Below are 20,536 nucleotides of genomic sequence, written 5' to 3' on the forward strand. Positions count from 1 at the left end.
TCAGTATTCCCATACCCCACCTTAGCATAGCAGCTTCCTCACAGTGACCTGCTGTTGGCATCATACATGCATAGTTACAAAGGGCACAGGCATTTATAGTATATTATTGATTCCATTTGAAAGGAATGGTTCATATACAGTAGTAGGTCTTGTGAAGTGGTGCCTTTATCAATACAAGGCTTAAGGAATTTATGCTGTTCTCAAGGCAACAAGGCAACAGCATATGTCTAAATAATTAAAGAAAAACAAGAACCACAAGGAAAGAAAAAACTATGGGAATATTAAGGGTTTGCAGTTCCTTTTCTGGTGCTAAACAGTGAAACTGCTTGTGTTCATACTCAGTAAGAGTCACAGTGGGGTTTTGAGGTTGAGAAACAGAAGAAATGCATCACCACAGGAATTTGTTGGGTCTTATGCAATATGTATTTTAAGTTGTTCCCATTCAGGAAGGAGATAATGGAATTTTATACAAATACCCTCAGCACCTCATTTACCAGCCCTGTGACAGAGGGAACTGCAGCTGAAATTTAAGATCAGGGGAAGCCAGGTGTAAAATTTACAACCATGCTGTCAGTGTTGCAGCTGTTAGTCATCTGAGATGTCTTCAGGGTAAAGAACATGTTTGAGGAGGGAGAGAGTGTTTGTAAATCTCATCACTCGCCAGAGGAGAATGTGAGGGAGTTTTACAAGCTTTCAGGCCAAAACATGCTTCAGTTTCTGAATGAAATAAAAGATGATTAGCCTGGCAGGACACTACGTGATTGCTCTTTCGAAATACCTTTGTTGATTTCTTCAGCTATATTAAAGCAACTTCTGTAAGCTTAAGCTTTCTTCTATACTTCCTTTCAGTCCACATGTGTACTGCAGCCTTCAGGTGGCAGATCAGAAGCAGAGGTGTATTCATATTAATACAGCTTTGGCTGTGCTCATTTCCACCATCAATGCTGGTAAATATGCCGCTAAATAAATAAAAAAATTGGAGTGCCGCAGTATTTTCCATGCCTGATGGTAAATTGCGACAGGTTTAGTAAATATCCCATAAATAAAAATCCTTGCAACTGTGGTCAGAAAAGCTTAGGTTAGAAGGGTCTGCATCAAGGAGCTGAAGAGATGAAATCAGACAATAGCAAAAAGGACAAGAAAGAGTAACACAGAACCACAGAGCCCACTTGACAGTCCTTTGAGCATCATCTGTGAGTGAAAATTGAGAATTGTTTCACTTGAATGCATGTTGAATTCCTCTCTATTTTGTAGAGTTTCTCTCCAGCTGAATCATTTGAACTATTCATTTTGTCCTCTGTAGAAAAAGCTGAAATCATGATAGCCTGGCACTAGTACTTGTCAGGTCCATACTTCCAGAGTAGTATTTACTGTGCACATAGATCTTTTGTTGTAATAAGGAACAAACAGTAATCCTTTCACAATGACTCATTAAATTTCTTTTTTATTTTGTGTGCGATGCTATGTGATTTAGATTAGTTAACAAACCCAATAGAGGGAAATACTGCGAACTAGGCTTTGACTGAATCCAACAACAGTACATCTTCAATTCTTTCAGCAAATATTTGACATTTTAATTAACTTTGATCCTACCAAACACTACAACAGCTCTTCAAACAATTAAACATGTGCAGTCAACATAAAACAGACATGTAAGTGTAAGTGTAGGACATGCAAAAAACATTTTAATATGCTCTGAGAGTAGAGTGCAGAATCCAGCTGATGCAGCATAGCTCCATAGAACAACGTCATGAATAACCTCATTGTTTTGGAGAATACTATATGGCAGACACTCCAAATATGCTGCTGTATTTTAGAATGTGGCTGAAGAGCTAAGCCCAAGAGTAGTACCAAAAAACAGAAACAAGGGCAGGAAGATGGTAGCTCTACAGTCTGTGCAAAAGGGCAAAACAAACAGACTGACTGTCAGTGTCTGCAGCGCAGGTCCAGTATAAATAGAGTCCCCTGTCTGCAATGTCTGAGTTTTTATGGGCTGGATCCTTTTTTGAAAGAGATGGCTAAGGCAGTAGAACTACTTGTTGCAAAGGGTCAAGGCCATGAACCACAAAGGCCTCCATGTGCTGGAAAGGTACAGCAGGACAGAGAAAGTCAACTAAACAGTATAGTACCTTTCCCTTAGAGCAACAGGACAAACATTAAGCAATTACATGCTTCTAAAGAAATGGGTTTTGTGACAGGATGTGTTCCGTTCAAAACAGTATGACCTCATTTTGCTAGTGACAATAAGCCAAAGTTTTGCCTTAAACCTGATTCAATCCCGGCTTTTATGATTGGGCAGAATGTCATCCTGATTAGTTGTTTGACACATCGTGTGACCAGGGTCCCAGCACCAGGTTAATCACACGACAGACCAGCAATCTACAGTAGCTCCCAAATGATTGGATGGATTTCTGGCATGTCAGAAATTTGGTCAGCTGTTTTGCAGATCCACAGCCCAAAGTTAGTAGAGTGCACTTATGCTAGCGCAAAGACAACAACATAACCATGGCACAGAACTGAAATGAAGCCATAGACTGTATATAATGTATTTATGTAGTTTAGTGTATATGGATGAGGATAATCAGCTCTGGCAGCACCACACTGTGCAACATATCATCAGAGCGGTGTCATGACCGGCAGCAAGAGGGGAAATACTGCCAGCAGATTACCGCTGTTCATCAGATGTACAAAGTGGCTAAAAGTAACAGTTTTTCCTGTTGACCTCAGCTTTATTGGAGGTGTCAGTGAACACACCCAGTCCTGGGTTCTGTTTACGTAAATGTCCGGTGTGAGGACTCACGTCATGCCTGAGTGTAGTACAGTCCATGCTGGAGAGTCTATTAAAACATAGAGTGTGAGTTAACACATCCTACATGATCAATAAAAATCGCACAGTGTCTGCCTGGCTTTAAATGCCGAAGACAACAAACCTTTCATTATGTTATTAACATGCTTTAATTAGTTAATGACTCCAAACTTGCCTGTTTGTGCCACTCAGTGATTAATGGACAGTGCCTCAGTCAGTTAAATCTAACAGAGTGTCAGGAGCTACAAGAGATAAAGTTGCAGGAGGATTTGTAGCTGTTAGTTTTACAGTAGTGTTCAACAAAATGTGAAAGGTGTTTAAGATGATTAACTTGTGTCTTTACGCCTTGGGCTGGCTGCCTGAAAGAATTTTAGAAATTGCACTTCTGACAAATCCCTGAAATGATGTTTTAGTCATTTTGGATCTTGGCCCATTTACATATTTAGTCTTCCACAGAGTAACTTTTTATGAAAATTCTATAATAGTTAGTACTTTTCAGTCACTGTTGGTGAATGAGATGACACTGGTACTCCTGTGTAACCATGCCCTTCTTCATTTATCTGCTAAGACAATTTTAGACTGTAGTGAACCTATACACTTTTCCAATGCAAAAGTCTGTCTGATGGTAAGCAGCAGATTTAGAAATAATAACTCCTCATTCACAGATAAATATAATAAAAAATGTTTTTGCACTCCAAAACACCAGACATTAATTTAGCGCAATCAACTAATATGTTGTCTTTAACGTAACAAAAATATATTTTATTAATTATCAAGTTAATTAAACTTAAAATTTCCAGTGTTTATTTTTAGACCACAACAGAAGCCATAAATATTAAAGAATAACCTACTGAGAGTTATCTCTTTAAATTAAGTTTCTAAAGAAATAATGTTAGCATATTAGCATGCATTGTTTGAGGATGTAATTTAAAGAAAACACATAAAATGAAAACTGTTCTGTGTCTTAAATACATATTAGGATAAGTGAGTTTTGCTTTCTTTCATAATTATGAAAATGTCAACCATGATGAAGGTTAGTGCTAAATGTATTCCCTTCTCCGGTACACATAACTCTGGAAAAGCCTTGCATGTTGTCTTTGTACTAACCGTTGACTGTATATGATGGGCATGGCGTCACCACTTCCCTCCACCATGCAAAAATGAAGCCAAAATGTTGTGAATACAGCAGCTGCCATCTTGGAAGAAATGCACTGACAGCATCGTACCTCCAATCAAAGCTGTCAAATCAACTAAAACACATCTCTTTCATATGACCAAATAACTTAATAAAAACAAGCTTACTGGAGATATGAGCACTTGGGAATTGTGATCATGTCTACCAAATACAAGAGAAATAACTTCTGTGGAAAGTCTATTTGATTTGTACTTTGAATATTTAGTGTGGCTCCACTAACATGGAGACAGGATTTATGAGCTATACTATGCAAACGCCACCAGGGGGCGATCAACTTGTGGTGGCTTCACTTCTGGGGCTGTCAGCTTGTCCATCATTTATACAGTGATTGGCCCTTCAATATAGTGACATACAAATGAAATTAACTGACATTTTTAAATGGAATCAGCTTAAACCAGCTTAAAATTTGCAGTTTATAAATTAGAAAGTATTGGAATTTGTACTGTATTTACTGCCTTCACCTGTCCTCATTAAACTCAAACTCTATGTTGCCTGAGATGTATTTTATGTTTGGGTGTTTCACATTTTACCCTTTCACTTACTGCTACTTGGAAATCAGATGTTTTGGAGAATAAATGTATCTTAACAACACATAAATTAAGTTTAAAATGAAATTTGTAAAACATAATGAATAACGGAAATTCAAAAAGGATCTTCAGGGGAATGTTGCTTGGTCCATAACTATGCACAGTATATTCAAAGTAAAAGGGCTATAGTTACTAGAATAGTCAGAGGGGCAGGTTGCATTTCCCCTAAAGACATGTATATTTCAAATTCATTTTACAGCTGATAGTGAACTCATATTCATACAAATTCAAAAAGCTGATGTGTGATATGAATCGGGGCAATGCTTCATCGCTTAGTGTAATCAGTAGTTTGGTTACAATTACAGTAAGTTAGATATAGTGATGGAGTTGTATTTATGTGCTGCACATGTAGCAGTTGTGAGCTAAAAAAAGAAGAAAAGCAGCCGTTACTGTATTACAGTTACGCTACTATTATCCCTAAGACGGACCTTGTGTAATAAATTGATTTTGTTTTTGAAAGTTTCCTTCATGTTTTCCTGGTAACATTAATGCTACTGCATCTGTTCTGTGTTTTATACAATGTTTATAAAGTCTTCTGTTCTCAACACTTGCCTGCACATCTTAATACTGTTTGTAAGGGACCACCTGGAACATTCTTCTGTAATACTAACATCAAGATTTGTTAAAACTTCCAGCATGATTTCTTTTTATATTTTGAATTTGTAATTTTTTAAATAAAAATGCTTTCAACCGAGGAGCACCGCACTGTAACATTTATAAACTTTGAGCGAGTAAGTTATCGTATGGTTTGTCAGTTATCACCCATTTATAGGAGAAATAGTCAACGAATTTCACAGAAGGACCAGGAGGGAAAAGCTTGACCAGCACTTCGCTCTCTCAAGTATCTGTCTTTTTTGGCACAGCGATGTTGCCGGAAGGATAGGTCTCTGCTTCTGATAAACGCTTTTTGTAGAGGCAACAGAGTCAAGCAGCAGTGATTCACTCCTTCAGTGTAATGGTGTATGAATGATTTCAGCATCAAGGCTAGATCAGTCGGGCTTATTCTTTTGGTTGATAATTTGTCCTCTCATTTGTATACAGTGAGTGTTGATAAGACAATGTGTATTCTGTGAGATGTACACCCAGATACAATCTGTATTCTAAAGACAGATGCAGTTTTCCCCATGTATAACTGTACAACGTCTCCCTACAGAACTTAATCATTTATTAATAATAGTACTTCATCTTGAACTTGTCAAACCACAGTCAGTAGAGACATGGTCCGTGTATGGGGATTTTCCTGAAAGACACAAAAACAAACAAACAAGACCCAATATAAACAGAAGAATCAGATTATAGCAAGAAAAAGACTTTGGTTATTTGCCTCAACCATATGAACATACTGTATAAGGACACTCTAAGATAAGAATATAAGTGTGTGGATGTGTGTAAATAGTATCTCTTACACAGAGAAAATCATTTGTTAATGTCAGGTGAAGACAGAGACGCCTTAAACATCATGCACCTGCTGTTCTGTGCACCTAAAACTTAAAAGTAATTCATATCCCATTAATTTCCATATAATATTTCTTTGAGTTCTATTTGAAGACTTTGTGTGTATCAAAACTGCACTTGCAGTCACTGCCCATGACTCTGCTGAAATGCATTATTTAAATGCATTAAATCTGCATCAGCGCAAAGTTTATTTCCTCTGTTTTAGATTTATTGGCCCTCGAAGGTGTTATGATTAAGCACAGAGCAACAGCTATCAGTATCTGTTTTGAGTTGTACAGAAAAGAGGAGAGGGAGTAAAAAGGGTACTTGATAACACTGCTATCAATGTGTCACCTTCCCACTATCTCCCCCGTGTTTCTCTTGCTCACTCCTCTGGGTGAATGCTAACCATGCTTAAGAGGAAGATGAAAGAAATGGATCATTTGCATAGGTTGCACTGTCCCAGATATGGTCTCATGTGGCTGCCATCCTACTGCAATTAACTATTCTCATCGTGATTGATCATATAGAGGTGATGTACAAGATGCTACCAGCAACCTGTGTGAGAGAGAGATCTTGGAATCTAGTTACTGGGGAAAAAGTCACCGCATTAATACCTAATGCTATTACTACATTAAATATGAAGTCTTCCTTTTTACAATGACATGACAAGGTCAGCAGTGTTTGAAAAATGTTTGCAAAACACACACTATGAATCGACCATCTGAAGAGGTGTCAGTAAATGAACCCAGATTCCCACCTTACTATAATTTGGCATCATTCCAGCTGATGTGCATCTTACTGAGTTTCTCTTGCTTAGCACTGCAGCCAGCTGCAGACAGCATGCTACTGCCTCATGAGACATCTTCTCTACTGTCCTGCGATGCCCCCATTAAAAGTTCTGAGCTCTTGGAAAAAGGTCAGGTATGTTTAAGATCACAAAGGTTAAATGAAAAGAGAATGCCGCTGTTTGATGTAATATTTATTTCACCTGGTATTTCAATCAGCATGTTCTTTTAGCTGTGCTAGTGGAATGGCTCGAAGGACGGCAGTGTCGGTGGGCCTGTTGTGCCGTCTGTCCACCATTCCTGTTCAGACTGAAATGTCTCAAGAGCTAATGCATCCATTAGCATTTTTGTGCCCAGATGAAGAATCTCAATAACTCTGGGGATCCACACACTTTTCCACCAGCCCTAGTTTTTCAAAATCTGCTAAATGGATTCGGACAAAATTTTGTACAGACATTTTTAGTTCCCCAAAAATGTATCATAATGACTTTAATGATCCCTTGAGCTATCCTGTACCACTTAGACAAGGTTTGTGTCTGTTCAGCTGTTGGATGGATTGCCATGAAATTTGGCTCAGATAGTCATTCTTCCCTCAAGATGAATTGTTAACCCCCTTGGCTTTTTTTTATCCAGTTCCATTATTAGGTCAAAGTTTCACTTTATCTAATACTTGAACACATACCTAATGACAATCTCATCAGCCTCAGCTGAAATACACCACTTGATGTTTAGTGCTAATAAACAGTTAACAAGTTACCATGCTAACTAAACTTATAAAAGCTATTTTTGTCGTAGCTTCTTCCGGCTCTTTGTAACCAGGAACTCCCAGAGACGAAGCAGACCACTTGGATTATATAAAAAATAACCGTGCTGGTTTATTCAAAGAATCACAGGTAAAATTAACATTACACGTCCAGATCTCTTCCACCTCCGATCCTGCACGCGGGCAGAACCAAGTATGAAAGACCTTGAACCATAATGCCTATACAATATTATCACTTGGTTGGGCTAGCCCATACTACACAGGAACGTCAAACCGTGACGTCACCTGATATGCCAGCTTTGCAGCTGACCATAACAATAGTCAAAACATGAAGAAAATCAATGTGTGTGGCTGTTGATTAGTGGTGTGTATCTAAGAACATCTTGGACATCTAGTGACATGTTGACATGTCATGACCTTACACATAAGAAAATATTATGATTACCATTATGGTTACACATATCATAATAATAACAATATCTTCCTGCCTCCAAACTTTTTCTATCTAGTTGTCCTTGGCCCATATGCACCCTGCAAAAACTCATGAGAATGACTAAGCATTTAACAGCCTGAGCTAGACATCCTGGCTCCACTAAACATTTCTAATACAACAAATATCTAACCAATATCTATCTGACTAAAAAATTACCTAACACTTAGAAGGTGAATTATAGTATACCTGATAAATATGCTAGTATGGCTGGAAGCTCTGTTTGCAGCTGTCTCTGCTCTTGTTTAAGTGATGTTGACACAGAACAGGCCAGTCAATACTTTCTATGCTAAACCTTTGTAAATATTAGTGGAACACATCCCACACATCACAGGGATACAGAGGCAAGCGAGCTCTGACAATAATAGATGGAAACACCAGAATAAAGCAATTTTACTAACAGCTAAGTGAACTTTGAATGAGTATCTCATTTATTTGTTTTATTGTGTATGCATACCCCAAAACACATTTCTACCAAGAATGAAAAGCAGAAAATACAGATTGATTAAACAAGGAGCAGACCCATTTTGGAGGCCTGCAGGCATATTTTCTTTCCAGTGCCATGTTCTAAAGAAAATGTTTGAATTTTAGGCAAAAAGAGATCTTGATAAGAAAAGGAAAGAGAGACAGAAATATGAAGGCATAAAGGTGAAAGCAATAATGTAGCTTCTGTAGAAATACTGTCAGTAGTGGGTTTTCATATAACTCTGGGTGAATTTATGCCTTTTTATGTCTGTCATTATTTCTCTAAGCATTTGAAAAGAGACCTGAAGAATAGACAGTGGTTTGGTCCTGAGACCGAGCACTAGTGAAGGGCCAGAGGAGAACAAAGAGCCCACTGCCAATGTGATTATAATATCAGACCTATTCAGAGAGTTAATGTGGTGTCTCAGATGTCAGGCCGTTCTTGTTCTCTCTCTCATTCTGTTCTCCTCCTTCCCTCACTTATCGCTCACCATTCCTCCCTCTCTCTTACTCTCATCCTCCTCTTTCTTTTTGCTTTGTGCCGGAGATCAGCCCTTACTCGAGGGGCTTTGATGAAATCCTTTCAAGGCAGACTGTGATGGTCTGAAATGTCATTCTCAGATCAGATGTCTCTGAAACAACGCCTGTCATATCATTTGGTACGCTCGACTTCATTAGTGCTTTGTTCACTTTCACGTCAGTTTCACAAGCACAGTCGCTCGGTGAAATCACTTGTGGCTTCTTAGTTTTTCCTCCCATTTAAGGTTTACAAAGAAAATTATCCCATACATTGGACAGAAAGCCGTGCTATTCTTCAAGTGGGTACTGTGCGTTTCTTTCACTCTGATAGTCCAACAGTTTGCCAAAGATCACATGTCCTCAGTGAACCTGCTTTGACTTGACAAAGGTTCTGCTGCCCTAAGTCATTTTCTCTCCTACATGCACCAGTAAACTCACTTATAGGACTGGATGCTGTGGCTGAAATCAAACTTTATAACAGAGCTTGGATAAAAAGTTAATTTTATGACAAAATACCTGCAAAACTACCTGGAGGAAAGCAAAATTCCAAAGAAGCTTTGATATTTGTCTAGATTAATTCTCCAAGACATATTTAAGCTTGTTATAACATCAGTGTAATATTTTGTTTGGTTTCTCATGCTACTGAAATGCAGCGCCTGAGAAACAATTCTTAGCTTTTAAAATGTTCCAGATTTTTTCTGGCACTTTTTGTCTGAAAGAACATAACTCTTGAAATACCACTAAGATGCAAAAACAATTTATTTGGCCCTGTAAATAATATAAGACTTTATTTCTTTGAGATTTTTTATTTTTGATTCACATAGTTTCTTAGTTTCATAGTTATAGGGTTAATGTTTATTTTCCTATTGATGGCTAACAGCTGTTAAAGGTGTCACAAATCTTCAGGAAAGTTATGTAGCCATGTCACACACTATATTCTGTTGAATATTTTTGTTAAGTCTACCTAAACATGTCAGAAATTAGGTTATGGTACACATTTGAGGCATTGACATCTCTCAGCTTACTTGAGCACTGTTTCAGGTTATGGTACACATTTGAGGCATTGAGAGCTCTCAACTTACTTGAGCACTGTTTTGATGTAACAGAGGTGGTAGGGTAGTTTGTCCAGTAATTGCAGGGTTGGGGGTTAGTTCCCCAGCTCCTCCTTTCCACAGGTTGAAGTGTCCTTGGGGATGACAGTGGACCCCCTGTGGGGCCAGCCTGCAATTTTAAAGCGCTTTGTTCACTGTTCATTTTTCTGTACCTCAAAACCATCATTTACGAGAAGCCTATGAGCACAGAATATCCTAAGAATGATTTTCCTCCTTTCTTTTCATTGCTTTTTCAGGTCCAGGGGTAATTTTTCTTAAATTGATCCTAGCTGTTGCACCATATTTCTTCTAAGGTTTGGTTGAGTAAACTTAAACTAAGAATGTGATTTACTTCTCAACAAATGAAAGAAAACTGTGACCAACAAGTTTCCTGTGGGTACAGACATCCCCCTCAGTCTTGGCTGTACTTTATGTTTGGTGCTACTTATCAATCACTGATGGTGAACATAGAAAACAATATACCGGCTCCATGTCAGAATTATTTGCGTTATCATTGTTTGCATAAAAGCATGCTGATGTTAATGTTTACTTTTTTAACTATTGTTTCTATGGTGATATTTACTATGTATGCATCAGTATGGAAAATGTATGTAAAACACATACAGCATAATGAATATTTAATTCATTTAAATGTGTTCCACTGTTATGTAGTATACAGTCATGCAAACCTCTTCTCACATGCACTGTAACATATCAAACTGTATTTGGAAATAACTATTTTATTTTAAATGATAACACTTTATGTTCAAAATCACAATACAATTGATCACAGTTGTACTGTGGTCCATTTAGGTGATAAACATGTAATGTGTCACAGTTTGGAAAGACAGAACAGATGGAGAAAGAGGGTTTTATTGTAGACTGATGACCAATTTTATTTTGTTATATGAACATGCTTGGTTTTGTCTCCTAAAGCCCACAACCTTTCTTCCCATAGATTGGAAGGACATTGCTTGCAAACATTTAATCAAGTACTGTATATCCAGACAAATTAACAACAGAGAAATGAAGTGGCTGACTGAGAGGAGTATCTCAATCAACAACGGCAGACATTTTCTGGTACCTGGTACCTAGAGGGAAAATTCCCCATTGCTGTAACTCTAGCCCAGAATGTATGTGGACATCTTTTCTTGGTCAGGTACTGCCAGGGAGTTTATAATTGAGTTGAGACTCAGGAAATACTCATTAAGACGTTGTCAGTCACGAGAGGAGGCCGTGCTCAATGTGTTTAGACACCATGGAGACTGCAGGCATCCCAGAGCCTTGCTCTTCTCCAGCTGGAGGGCAAAAGTGTATGTCTGTATGCAGGTGTGTGTATTCATGTGTGATGTGTGCATGGGTTTAATAAACTCACAGGTCCATGGAGCACCATCTGCCTGCACGGTGTTTGATTGAGCATGAGCTGGTTTTGAGGGACACCCCTGCCACCCACTATGTGTGACAAAGTATTGATAGAAACACCTGTTTATTGTCCTGCTCTTTCCGCAATCTCCCCTGGAGCAGCTGCTTCACTGGTTGGAATTTACGACAAGAGGCAGCAGTAGCCTCTAGCCCGGTAATTTTCTCTGGATATAAAGTCATCTGTAAATAAAAATAGGCAGCCAGACACATTTGAATACTGTGCTTTACTGTTTATAATTAATTTGACATTTAGGAATTTGATTCATGTAAACTGTATGGTGAATTCCATTTACATAAAGTAAGGAACTCACCTATTTTATGTTCAAAATGCCACTCTATATCATAATACTTTCAAAATTATAATTAGGTTGATACACACATGTTGGCCGTAAATATATTACTATATGGTGCTCCTGACCTAAGTATGTCATTTTAGTAAATAGCCTTTCACTGTGAATAACATGTAGTTGATCTGATCATTAAATCGAGCTTCATGGTTTTCTAGCCATTGATTGTTTGATCTTCCTTTGCCTGGCTCAGGTGAAATTGATTAATGCGCCATCTATGACAGGCAAACGCATAAACACGCTCTGACAACTGCCATTACTGCTCAGTTTGACAGTGAGCAGAGCAGAGGATTTGGACACTGATATGGGATCAACGGTCGTTGATGTGGTGTCAGTAAACAGTATTATCAATAATAATCAGGTTGAAGTATAAAAACTTAAAGGCATGATTACACCTTTGATTATACACTAAATTCTATTATTGCCATTTTTGAGCTAGCTTATGAATAAAGGCATAAAAGTAAAAAATAAACAAGAAATCACAATAAATCATTACTATAACTATTTTACCCCTGGGCTCACTGCTTAAATACAGCCATGTAATGCTGTGAAATTTAAATGAATCTTTAAGTAGGTAATAAGCAGCTTGAACAGTCATCTACTGTAGTTACACTGTACAACTGGCTCAGCTTGAGCAGTAGCTTAGTCACATCTTCTTGCTGAGGAATGTCCTCCTATAGGCATTTTAGGTAGTGTGATAAACAAGACACTAATGAAAAGCCTGTTTTCTCTTTATGACCTCAAAAAAATAAAAGCATAGCTGGGAAATGTAGGAGGAGGAAGAATGACAGCATTCCTGTGATAATCTACTATATATAATAATTTTTGAATGAGCTGCTTGCTTTGGCTATCTTTTTTATTTAAAAAAAAAGAAAAACAAATGGCAGAATTGTTTATTTATTTATTTTATGTGCGTGTGTGACCAGGGGTAGATAAGATGAGTGCACGTTCCATACGCTCAGAAGTGAATGTATAGTGCAGGAGAGAGCTCCAGCAGTATTTCCAGTGAGACAGATGGATGAAGTTCATTAAGCATGTGACAGTTAACACCTCCAGCAGGGAGAAAACACTGCAGCGGGTAAATAAATGTTGGCTTTACCAGCCCCTTCCTCCTGTTATTTATACACCAGAATCAACATTTCTATTAGGCATGAGCTATGGCAACTAATGATTATTACTTCTATGATCATTATGAATGTCCTTCTCTCACTGAATGTTTCAGCCATATTTCTCCAGCTGTTTTATACCAAAGGTAGCAGATGTCGTCAGGCTAGGAAATGGATTCCCTGTCTGATTTGAAGGATTTCAGTGCAGCTTTGGGAAATCTACACTGTCATCAAGTATGGCTCCTTGTGTAGGAATGTAGAATAATTTAACTTAATGTGTGTCACAAGCAACATAGGCTCACTTTGGGTTTTATTAATCCTCAACTCATTCTTTTATGTCCAACATAAAATCCACAATTAGAAATAAGAAAACACACATGTAAAGACTGTAAAGGGATAACAAAGTTAACAAGTTTAAATTGTCCTTGAGTAATCACTGTGATTTTGCAGATGGCCCAGTCTATAGTGTTAGCCTTCGGGAACCCTACCTTTTCTTACCTGTATGAATTTCAATATGTGGATTCCTGATCTTTAAAAAAAAAAAGATTGGCAAGTGATTTGTTTACTGCAACTTTTAATATTGGAATGTGAGAGTGGATATATACAGTGTGAAGGATGGTTGTTTTATCCTTATGCAGCCAATTTGATGATTCTGAGAACTGTAAGCTTTGTTCAAAGGTCTTCCAGTAATGTAAAACATGGCAACAAGTGCTGGCTTTAGTTTTGATGTGATTCTCAAATAGTTTCTCTAATATTTGCGGACTTTGCTGTTTACTGAAGATGTTTCACTGCCCCTCTTTTGCTTCCTTTGCGAGTATGCGTGTGTCTGAGAAACTGAGAGAGATTCAGCCCTGATGCAGAAACAACTATGACTGATTTTGTCTTTCATTCTGTTAAAGCAATTGCATTGACTTTGTATTTACACCTTTTTGTTCCAGAAATATATATGTTTTGTGTTCACATCTTGATCTTATTTTGTAACTCTTCATTACTGTGTGTTTACTCTCCAGACCCTGCCAACCACAACGTATGAGTTAGAGATTGTGGCCAAGGACATGGCAGGAAGTGAGGTGGGCCTCACAGGAACGACCACAGCCACCATTACCATCACAGACAAGAACGATCATGCTCCTGAGTTCACACATCCGCTGGTGAGAAACATCCCCTTTTACTCTCTACTTCTTTTGAATGGTGCATTGTCAGTTTAATCCCCTTGTCGCTTACATGTAGCTTCTACAGATATTATGTAGGAAAATTGTTTGTTTACCCCTCCAGAGTCGTCAAAGGTTAGGGTCCGTTAGAGATAGCTGTACTTCATTCCTTCAAGGACTCATGATGCATCGTCAGGGCAGATTCTTACCAATAGCAAGCTTCAAACCAAGGTCTCCTGTTTAAGGAAAGTTTCTCTTGCTAATTAGAGCAGTTACTGAGGCATGTGGTGACCCCTCTGAAGGTTTTGTTTGTTTGTTAGTTTATTTGTTCTACTTTTATTTGCTTTAAACTTGGTAGACAATATGATATTAAAGTAATGAAGCCATCAAAGCTGTCCCCAGGTGTGGTTTTCTGGTGTTGGGATTGTAGCTTTAGGTATAGCTTACACCATTTCATCAAGAAGAGTGGGCATTTGTTTTTGCATGGTGTTCTAATTAGCCAAAATTCAAAGAATCACACATATTTGGTTTTTTATTATCATTCATCCTATCAACAAACACTTCTATCGTCACTAACATGTAGGAGACGTCCAGCAGTTTCCTAAGTGGTTAGGAGCTGGCAGGAGTTAGTGATCACGCAGAGATACATTTAGGTGCAGATTCTGTGATACAGTATTTTGCTAACATTTAATGATTGTGAGCTTCTGAAAAGATACTGTATGACTAAAAATTGCATAGTCTGGTAACAGCTCTTGGAGGGATGCAATTGCCATATCAACACGAAGAGCACATTATTGTTAGCAGGGAAGGGATGCATCCTTGCAAAAGTAATGATTTGTTACAGCCAACAAGTTCAGCCATAGTTAATCAAAAGGAAGCCCTGTGTCACCAATGTCCAGAATCGCAGTTGACTGCGAGTCCGAGGCATCTGGGACGGACCATCACACAGTGGAAATGTGTATTGTGGTTAGATGAATCAGTATTTCATGTCTTTTTTGGAAGAAATGGACACCATGTGCTCCAGACCAAAGATAAAAAGGACCAGCAACAAGTCCAAAAGCCAGGGTCTGTCATGGTCTGGGGTTGTGTCAAAGGTCACTTACACTTCTGCGATGGCTCCATTAATGCTGAAAAATACGTAGAGATTTTGGAGAAACACAAGCTGCCTTCAAGACGACATCTTTTCCAGGGACACCCATGCATATTTCAACAAGACAATGCAAAACCTCATAGTGCACACATTACCAAGGCCTGGCTGTGGAGGAAAAGGGTGCAAGTCCTGGACAGGTTTGCCTATAGTCCCAACCTGTCCCCAGTAGAGAATGTATGGCACATTTTGAAACACAAATTGTGTCCACGAAGACCCTGAACTGTTGTACACCTTAAGACTCGTTTGCAGGAAGAATGGGACAAAATGGCACCTGACACATTTAATCACTTGGTGTCCTCAATCCCTAAATGTTCTTAAGTGTTGTGAAAAGGAACGGAAACATCACACTGTGGTAGATGTTTTACTGTCCCAACTAAAAACAGCTCTCCTCCAAAGGAGTCTTTGTGCTTGTTTCTGCCTGGATGCCACCTCCTACAACTCCTGGAAAGTCGTGACACCTCTGGAGAAAGGAGAGAGGAGTGATTTTCTAAGTTAATAATGTTGATAAAATGGTCTTACTTCTATTTGTAAACATAGGCCATATATGCATCATTCTGAATATTTTGGGGCAGTTAGAAGTGATTTCTCACTCTTAGATGCGTGATAAATATGGGCTGTGGTTCCTTTTGCAGCCAAGACATTTGAGAATTTACAGCCATACAGTATATTATTCAAACTAAACCTTTGTCCTACTAGCCAAGTAGAAACATTAGTAATGTAATAGTCAGACTTTAGTCGACATACTGTAGCAGCAGCTTATGCAGTGAAACCTTTTTCTCATATAAAAATATTTCTTTACCTATAAAAATATCATGTGGCGTGCTGCATGTGTCTACAAAGAACGTATGTGACATATACTGTAATAGTACATCAGTGTTGCTGGTTGATATGGGTGCAGAAGAATGTTATGGAAATCTGTGAGCAGGAGTGGGAGTAGATATGTTGTGGTTGGATGATGGTTTGTTTAGTCAGCAATGCCTTAAGGCAATGTGTAAAGCTCACAGCCTAAACTGGTCCCTGGCAGTCATGCTATAAAAGAAAATGTGCCCGTACAAAAAAACAGAAAATAGCACACAATAAATCACACTTATTGCCCATTTGTGCCACCTCATGATGAATTTGTCAAAAGCTGCTACCATGGCTGTTTTCCTTTCCTCTTAATCCCTCCTTCTCAACTCTGGAGGTGAAAAAACAGGAAAAAGAATGAGATCCTTTAAAAAAAGACTCTCCCTGCACTTTAAGGTGCAGTTGTAACATTGAGTTGTGTGGTTCTTAATGGAAACGCCCATAGCTGTTGTCAAGTTTCTAGACATATCATGCTTTGCCCCAACTAAACCTCCCCTACAGGCCTCCCGTGATGCATTGGGGTGTCAGGGGAGCTTGTAAGGAGCGCAGCTCAGATGTGAAATGTTACAGCACAGAGGGCTCGGCAGGGCCGTGCAGAGTGCACCATGTTCATGTCCCCTTTAATGTTCTCATTCCTCACTGAGAAGAGATCCTTTTAACAGCATGGAGAAATTGAGCTTTTTAAAAAAACAAGTGTTTGAAGGCACTAAGCTCCCTCTATAAATCCTCTCCCCCTCCACTCTCCCTGACTGCTTCCAACATACTCATGAATCATCTTTGACCTCTGAGATGGCCACTATCATAATGTGAGTGTGTTTGCTAGTGTGTATCAGTGCTGAGTTTGTGTTGGCAGCAGCTCCCGAGCTTTCATCTTTTAAATTATTAAACTAGTCTTTTCATAGAACTTCCCAAAAAACCTTTTCTTCAGAAGAATCCTGAGATGTCTTTTTCTGAAGACACCAGCTCCTGCAGACTTGATGTAAGCTTTAAAAGCCTGGCCAAAATGAGTCCAACATAAAGATACCAAGAGAGCAAAAGAAAGAAGCAATGTTCAGAAGCTGTGTTGCTTCCTGCTCCTATTATACATTTAAGCCTCTGTAGCTACATTTCATGTGTTGACAGTTCGTATTGAACAGGAATAATCCCCACATAGGATACCTCTCTTCTTCCTCAGACCTACAGTGCCAATAAAAAGTATTCACCCCCTTGGATGTTTTACCCTTTTAATGATTTTATAAATTAATCATGGTCAATATAATTTGGCTTTTTTGACAAAAAAAAAAAGAAGAAGAAAAAACCTCTTTAATGTCAAAGTGAAAAAAGGTTTCTACAGAGTAATGTCAATTAAATAAAAATGTTATTCCTTTACAAGGAATAATATTCCACTCCTGAATATAGATTATAAAAGATGCACAGTCATTTGTTAATACTGGTGTGATTGACTGATATAACAGAGGGGGGAAAAATCACGTTTGGAACCACTTGTTACATTGATTTCTCATTCTTGTCATAAATTTAAGTTAAAATTATTATAATGGATTTGGAGCATCTGTATTGTGAAGCCATAACAGTACATTGACAATGACGCAGGAAGCAGCGCTGAAAGTATGGCTTTCATTAATGACTTTTAACTTAAAGCTGTCCTAAAATTTTAAATCTTTTGCAAGGAAAACTAAACTATATAATAATGCAACTATTGTGTATAATTTACCAGTTACTAAAACAGGGTAGAAGTTTTTATTTTGACATATTATTGGAAATTGTGTCTGAGGTTCAGGCCTCTGGTAGCAGTTGACTGATATCTAAGAGCTGGTGTCACTAGGAGACACATTGTTAAATTCTATGGTCTTCTACTAAATGGAACATATTATAGCCCAGTTTGGTGCTCATACAAGATGGATCTTCCTCTATACGAACATACATAGCATCGGTTATGTTCCGCAGATTCAAGACATCTGTTTACAACATTAAACATTTGGGAGGCCCCTTTGTGCTGTTAAGTTTGTAGTGACAGTGGACAGACACAACACTGGACTGGTGAATTAGGCTGCATTAGTTTTAGCCATGTGAAACTAATAAACTGCCAACTGGTTTCTGAAAAAGACTTCACTTTAATTTTAATTTCACTCCTAATTTTATCTTTAATTTTAAGTGTAAGAAGTGAGAGGTACTGTCAAATGTTGTAAATGGACATACACTGAATTATTGATGCAATACTTAAATATGAACCTATAGAAAATCTAAGAAACCTGCCAATAACCTCAGTGTAATCTGTCCATTTTTTGGTTGTGGCAAAGTGTGATATGTCCATTTTAAAATCATAAGCCAAGATATCCTTTCTTAATAGGAAATTTATTACATTTTGTTACCAAAGCTCTTTCTAAGGGATTGGGCTGTGACCTGATTAACTTTTATAGCGAGGCTCCAATCCTATTTTTATGAGGAGGGCAAAAACCTGATATGGAATCCTTTGGTGGTTCTGTCCTCTGAAAAGCCAGAGATACACTACATGCTCCTGTAACAAAAATGGATGATTCTCCTGATGAATTTCTTATGCCAGTTGCATCTGGGGTTATATTATCTCTCTGTGTTTACTCCATGTCTTGTGTGCACGGTCTCCAGGATTTTTGTGCCATGTCTTGCTCCAACTGCACCAGATAACGTTTGTGGATATATTTAAACTTTTGCACCTGTTTATTCTGGTATCAGCGCAGATGGTGACATACCCTTACCGTCTCCCACACTGAGCACCTTCCGCCCTTCTTGCCTCTTACCCTCTCTCTCATTTCATTCATCCTTGTCTTCTAATATCCTGATCCACCCTTCAGTCACTTATTTTGTGCTTCCGCTCCTTGTCTCGTCAACCCTCTGGCTCTGCTAATTCCACACCATGTCTGACTGGGCATATTTCCTCCTGCTACTCATAACAAGACCATGATGGACGTTATCACTCCTGTCACTCAAATGCCCTGTCAGCCAGTCTCTGTACTTTTTGCTCACTCAATTTCACACTGTTTCTCTGGTGCCTGTCCGTCTTTCTGTTTGCATTCCCTCTCCCTCCCTTTCTTGTTCCCTCCCTCTCTCCTCTGTGATGACCGGGAGAATATGCTCGCCTGCAACCCATCTGTCCCGCTGATAAAGACGTTAGCGGTGACGGGTGTAGCACAGGGCAGCAGGACCCTGTCAGTGCTGGTCTGTCTTGGGGGATGGATAACGTGTGTCATGGATTAGTCCAGGCCTTGAGTGATTTCTTCACTAGCTATGAGATACACACTGGGCTTATCCTGGGTGATACAGTGGTGTAGCTGGCCAGAAATCTCTGTCACAAAGAGGAAGGGATGGGAAGGGATTTGTGTACTGTGTGTCAGGGTAGAGGCACGATGTGTGTGTGTGGATGTGTTATTTGACACAGACAATGCACAAACAATTAAGCTGGAGTAAGATGTGATGAGATAATGGAAAGTATGTCCTTGAAAGTTTTGCAATTTTAGATTTAATCTATTGGTCCACTTCTTCAGTTTTCCTCTGGATAAAGATTCAAATTCCACTTGTTAAATCATATCAGCAATCAATCATGTTTTCATGCATTTTCATTTACAGTATATTTCAGTTTTATTCTGCATTTGCCCAGTTATTTCATCATCCATAATTTGGCAAGTACACATATACAGAATGAAGTTATCTTTATATCTTTATTACTTCTTGTGATGCAAGCATGCAGCATAAGCCAAGTACAGTAACCTATGTGACTGGTATCACCAGGTACCTTTATTCAGATGTGTGTGACATGCTCAGTTTCTTGGAGAAAGACTGAAGCAGCAGCAGAAAGAAATGTGAAAGGCCACTTGAAAAAGCAAGTCATATTGCCCCTCAAGTGTGAAGTTGGCTCAGAGGAATATTAATATGTTAAAAATCACAGCTGTCTGTCTCCAAACAAGATGACAATAGATTATTATTATTATATTTTACAGTTTTTACTATTTTCTCAAAGGAACTGCAGATTTTTGGTTCAATATTATTAAATATATCCACCCATCCATCCATTTTCTTCCGCTTATCCGGGGCCGGGTCGCGGGGGCAGCAGTCTAAGCAAAGATGCCCAGACCTCCCTCTCTCCAGACACTTCCTCCAGCTCCTCCGGGGGAATGCCGCGGCGTTCCCAGGCCAGCCGAGAGACATAGTCCCTCCAGCGTGTCCTGGGTCTTCCCCGGGGCCTCCTCCCGGTGGGACATGCCCGGAACACCTCCCTAGGAAGGCGCCCAGGAGGCATCCGAAAGAGATGCCCGAGCCATCTCAGCTGGCTCCTCTCGATGTGGAGGAGCAGCGGTTCTACTCTGAGCTCCTCCCAGGTGACCGAGCTCCTCACCCTATCTCTA

The 20,536-nt window shown here is 38.9% G+C and overlaps 1 protein-coding gene across 2 annotated transcripts in view; it reads left to right on the forward strand.

Moving 5' to 3' along the window:
- Positions 1–20,536, forward strand: part of cdh13 (cadherin 13, H-cadherin (heart)) — a 403,886-nt gene that overhangs the window by 263,586 nt on the left and 119,764 nt on the right. For both annotated transcript variants that reach the window (XM_020603006.1, XM_020603005.1), the window contains exon 9: positions 14,024–14,164. In XM_020603006.1, the coding sequence (XP_020458662.1) occupies positions 14,024–14,164 (141 nt within the window). The remainder of the gene's footprint in view (positions 1–14,023; positions 14,165–20,536) is intronic.

This window comes from Monopterus albus, unplaced genomic scaffold (assembly GCF_001952655.1).
Source record: "Monopterus albus unplaced genomic scaffold, M_albus_1.0 scaffold59.1, whole genome shotgun sequence".
NCBI classification, from domain to species: Eukaryota; Metazoa; Chordata; class Actinopteri; order Synbranchiformes; family Synbranchidae; genus Monopterus; species Monopterus albus.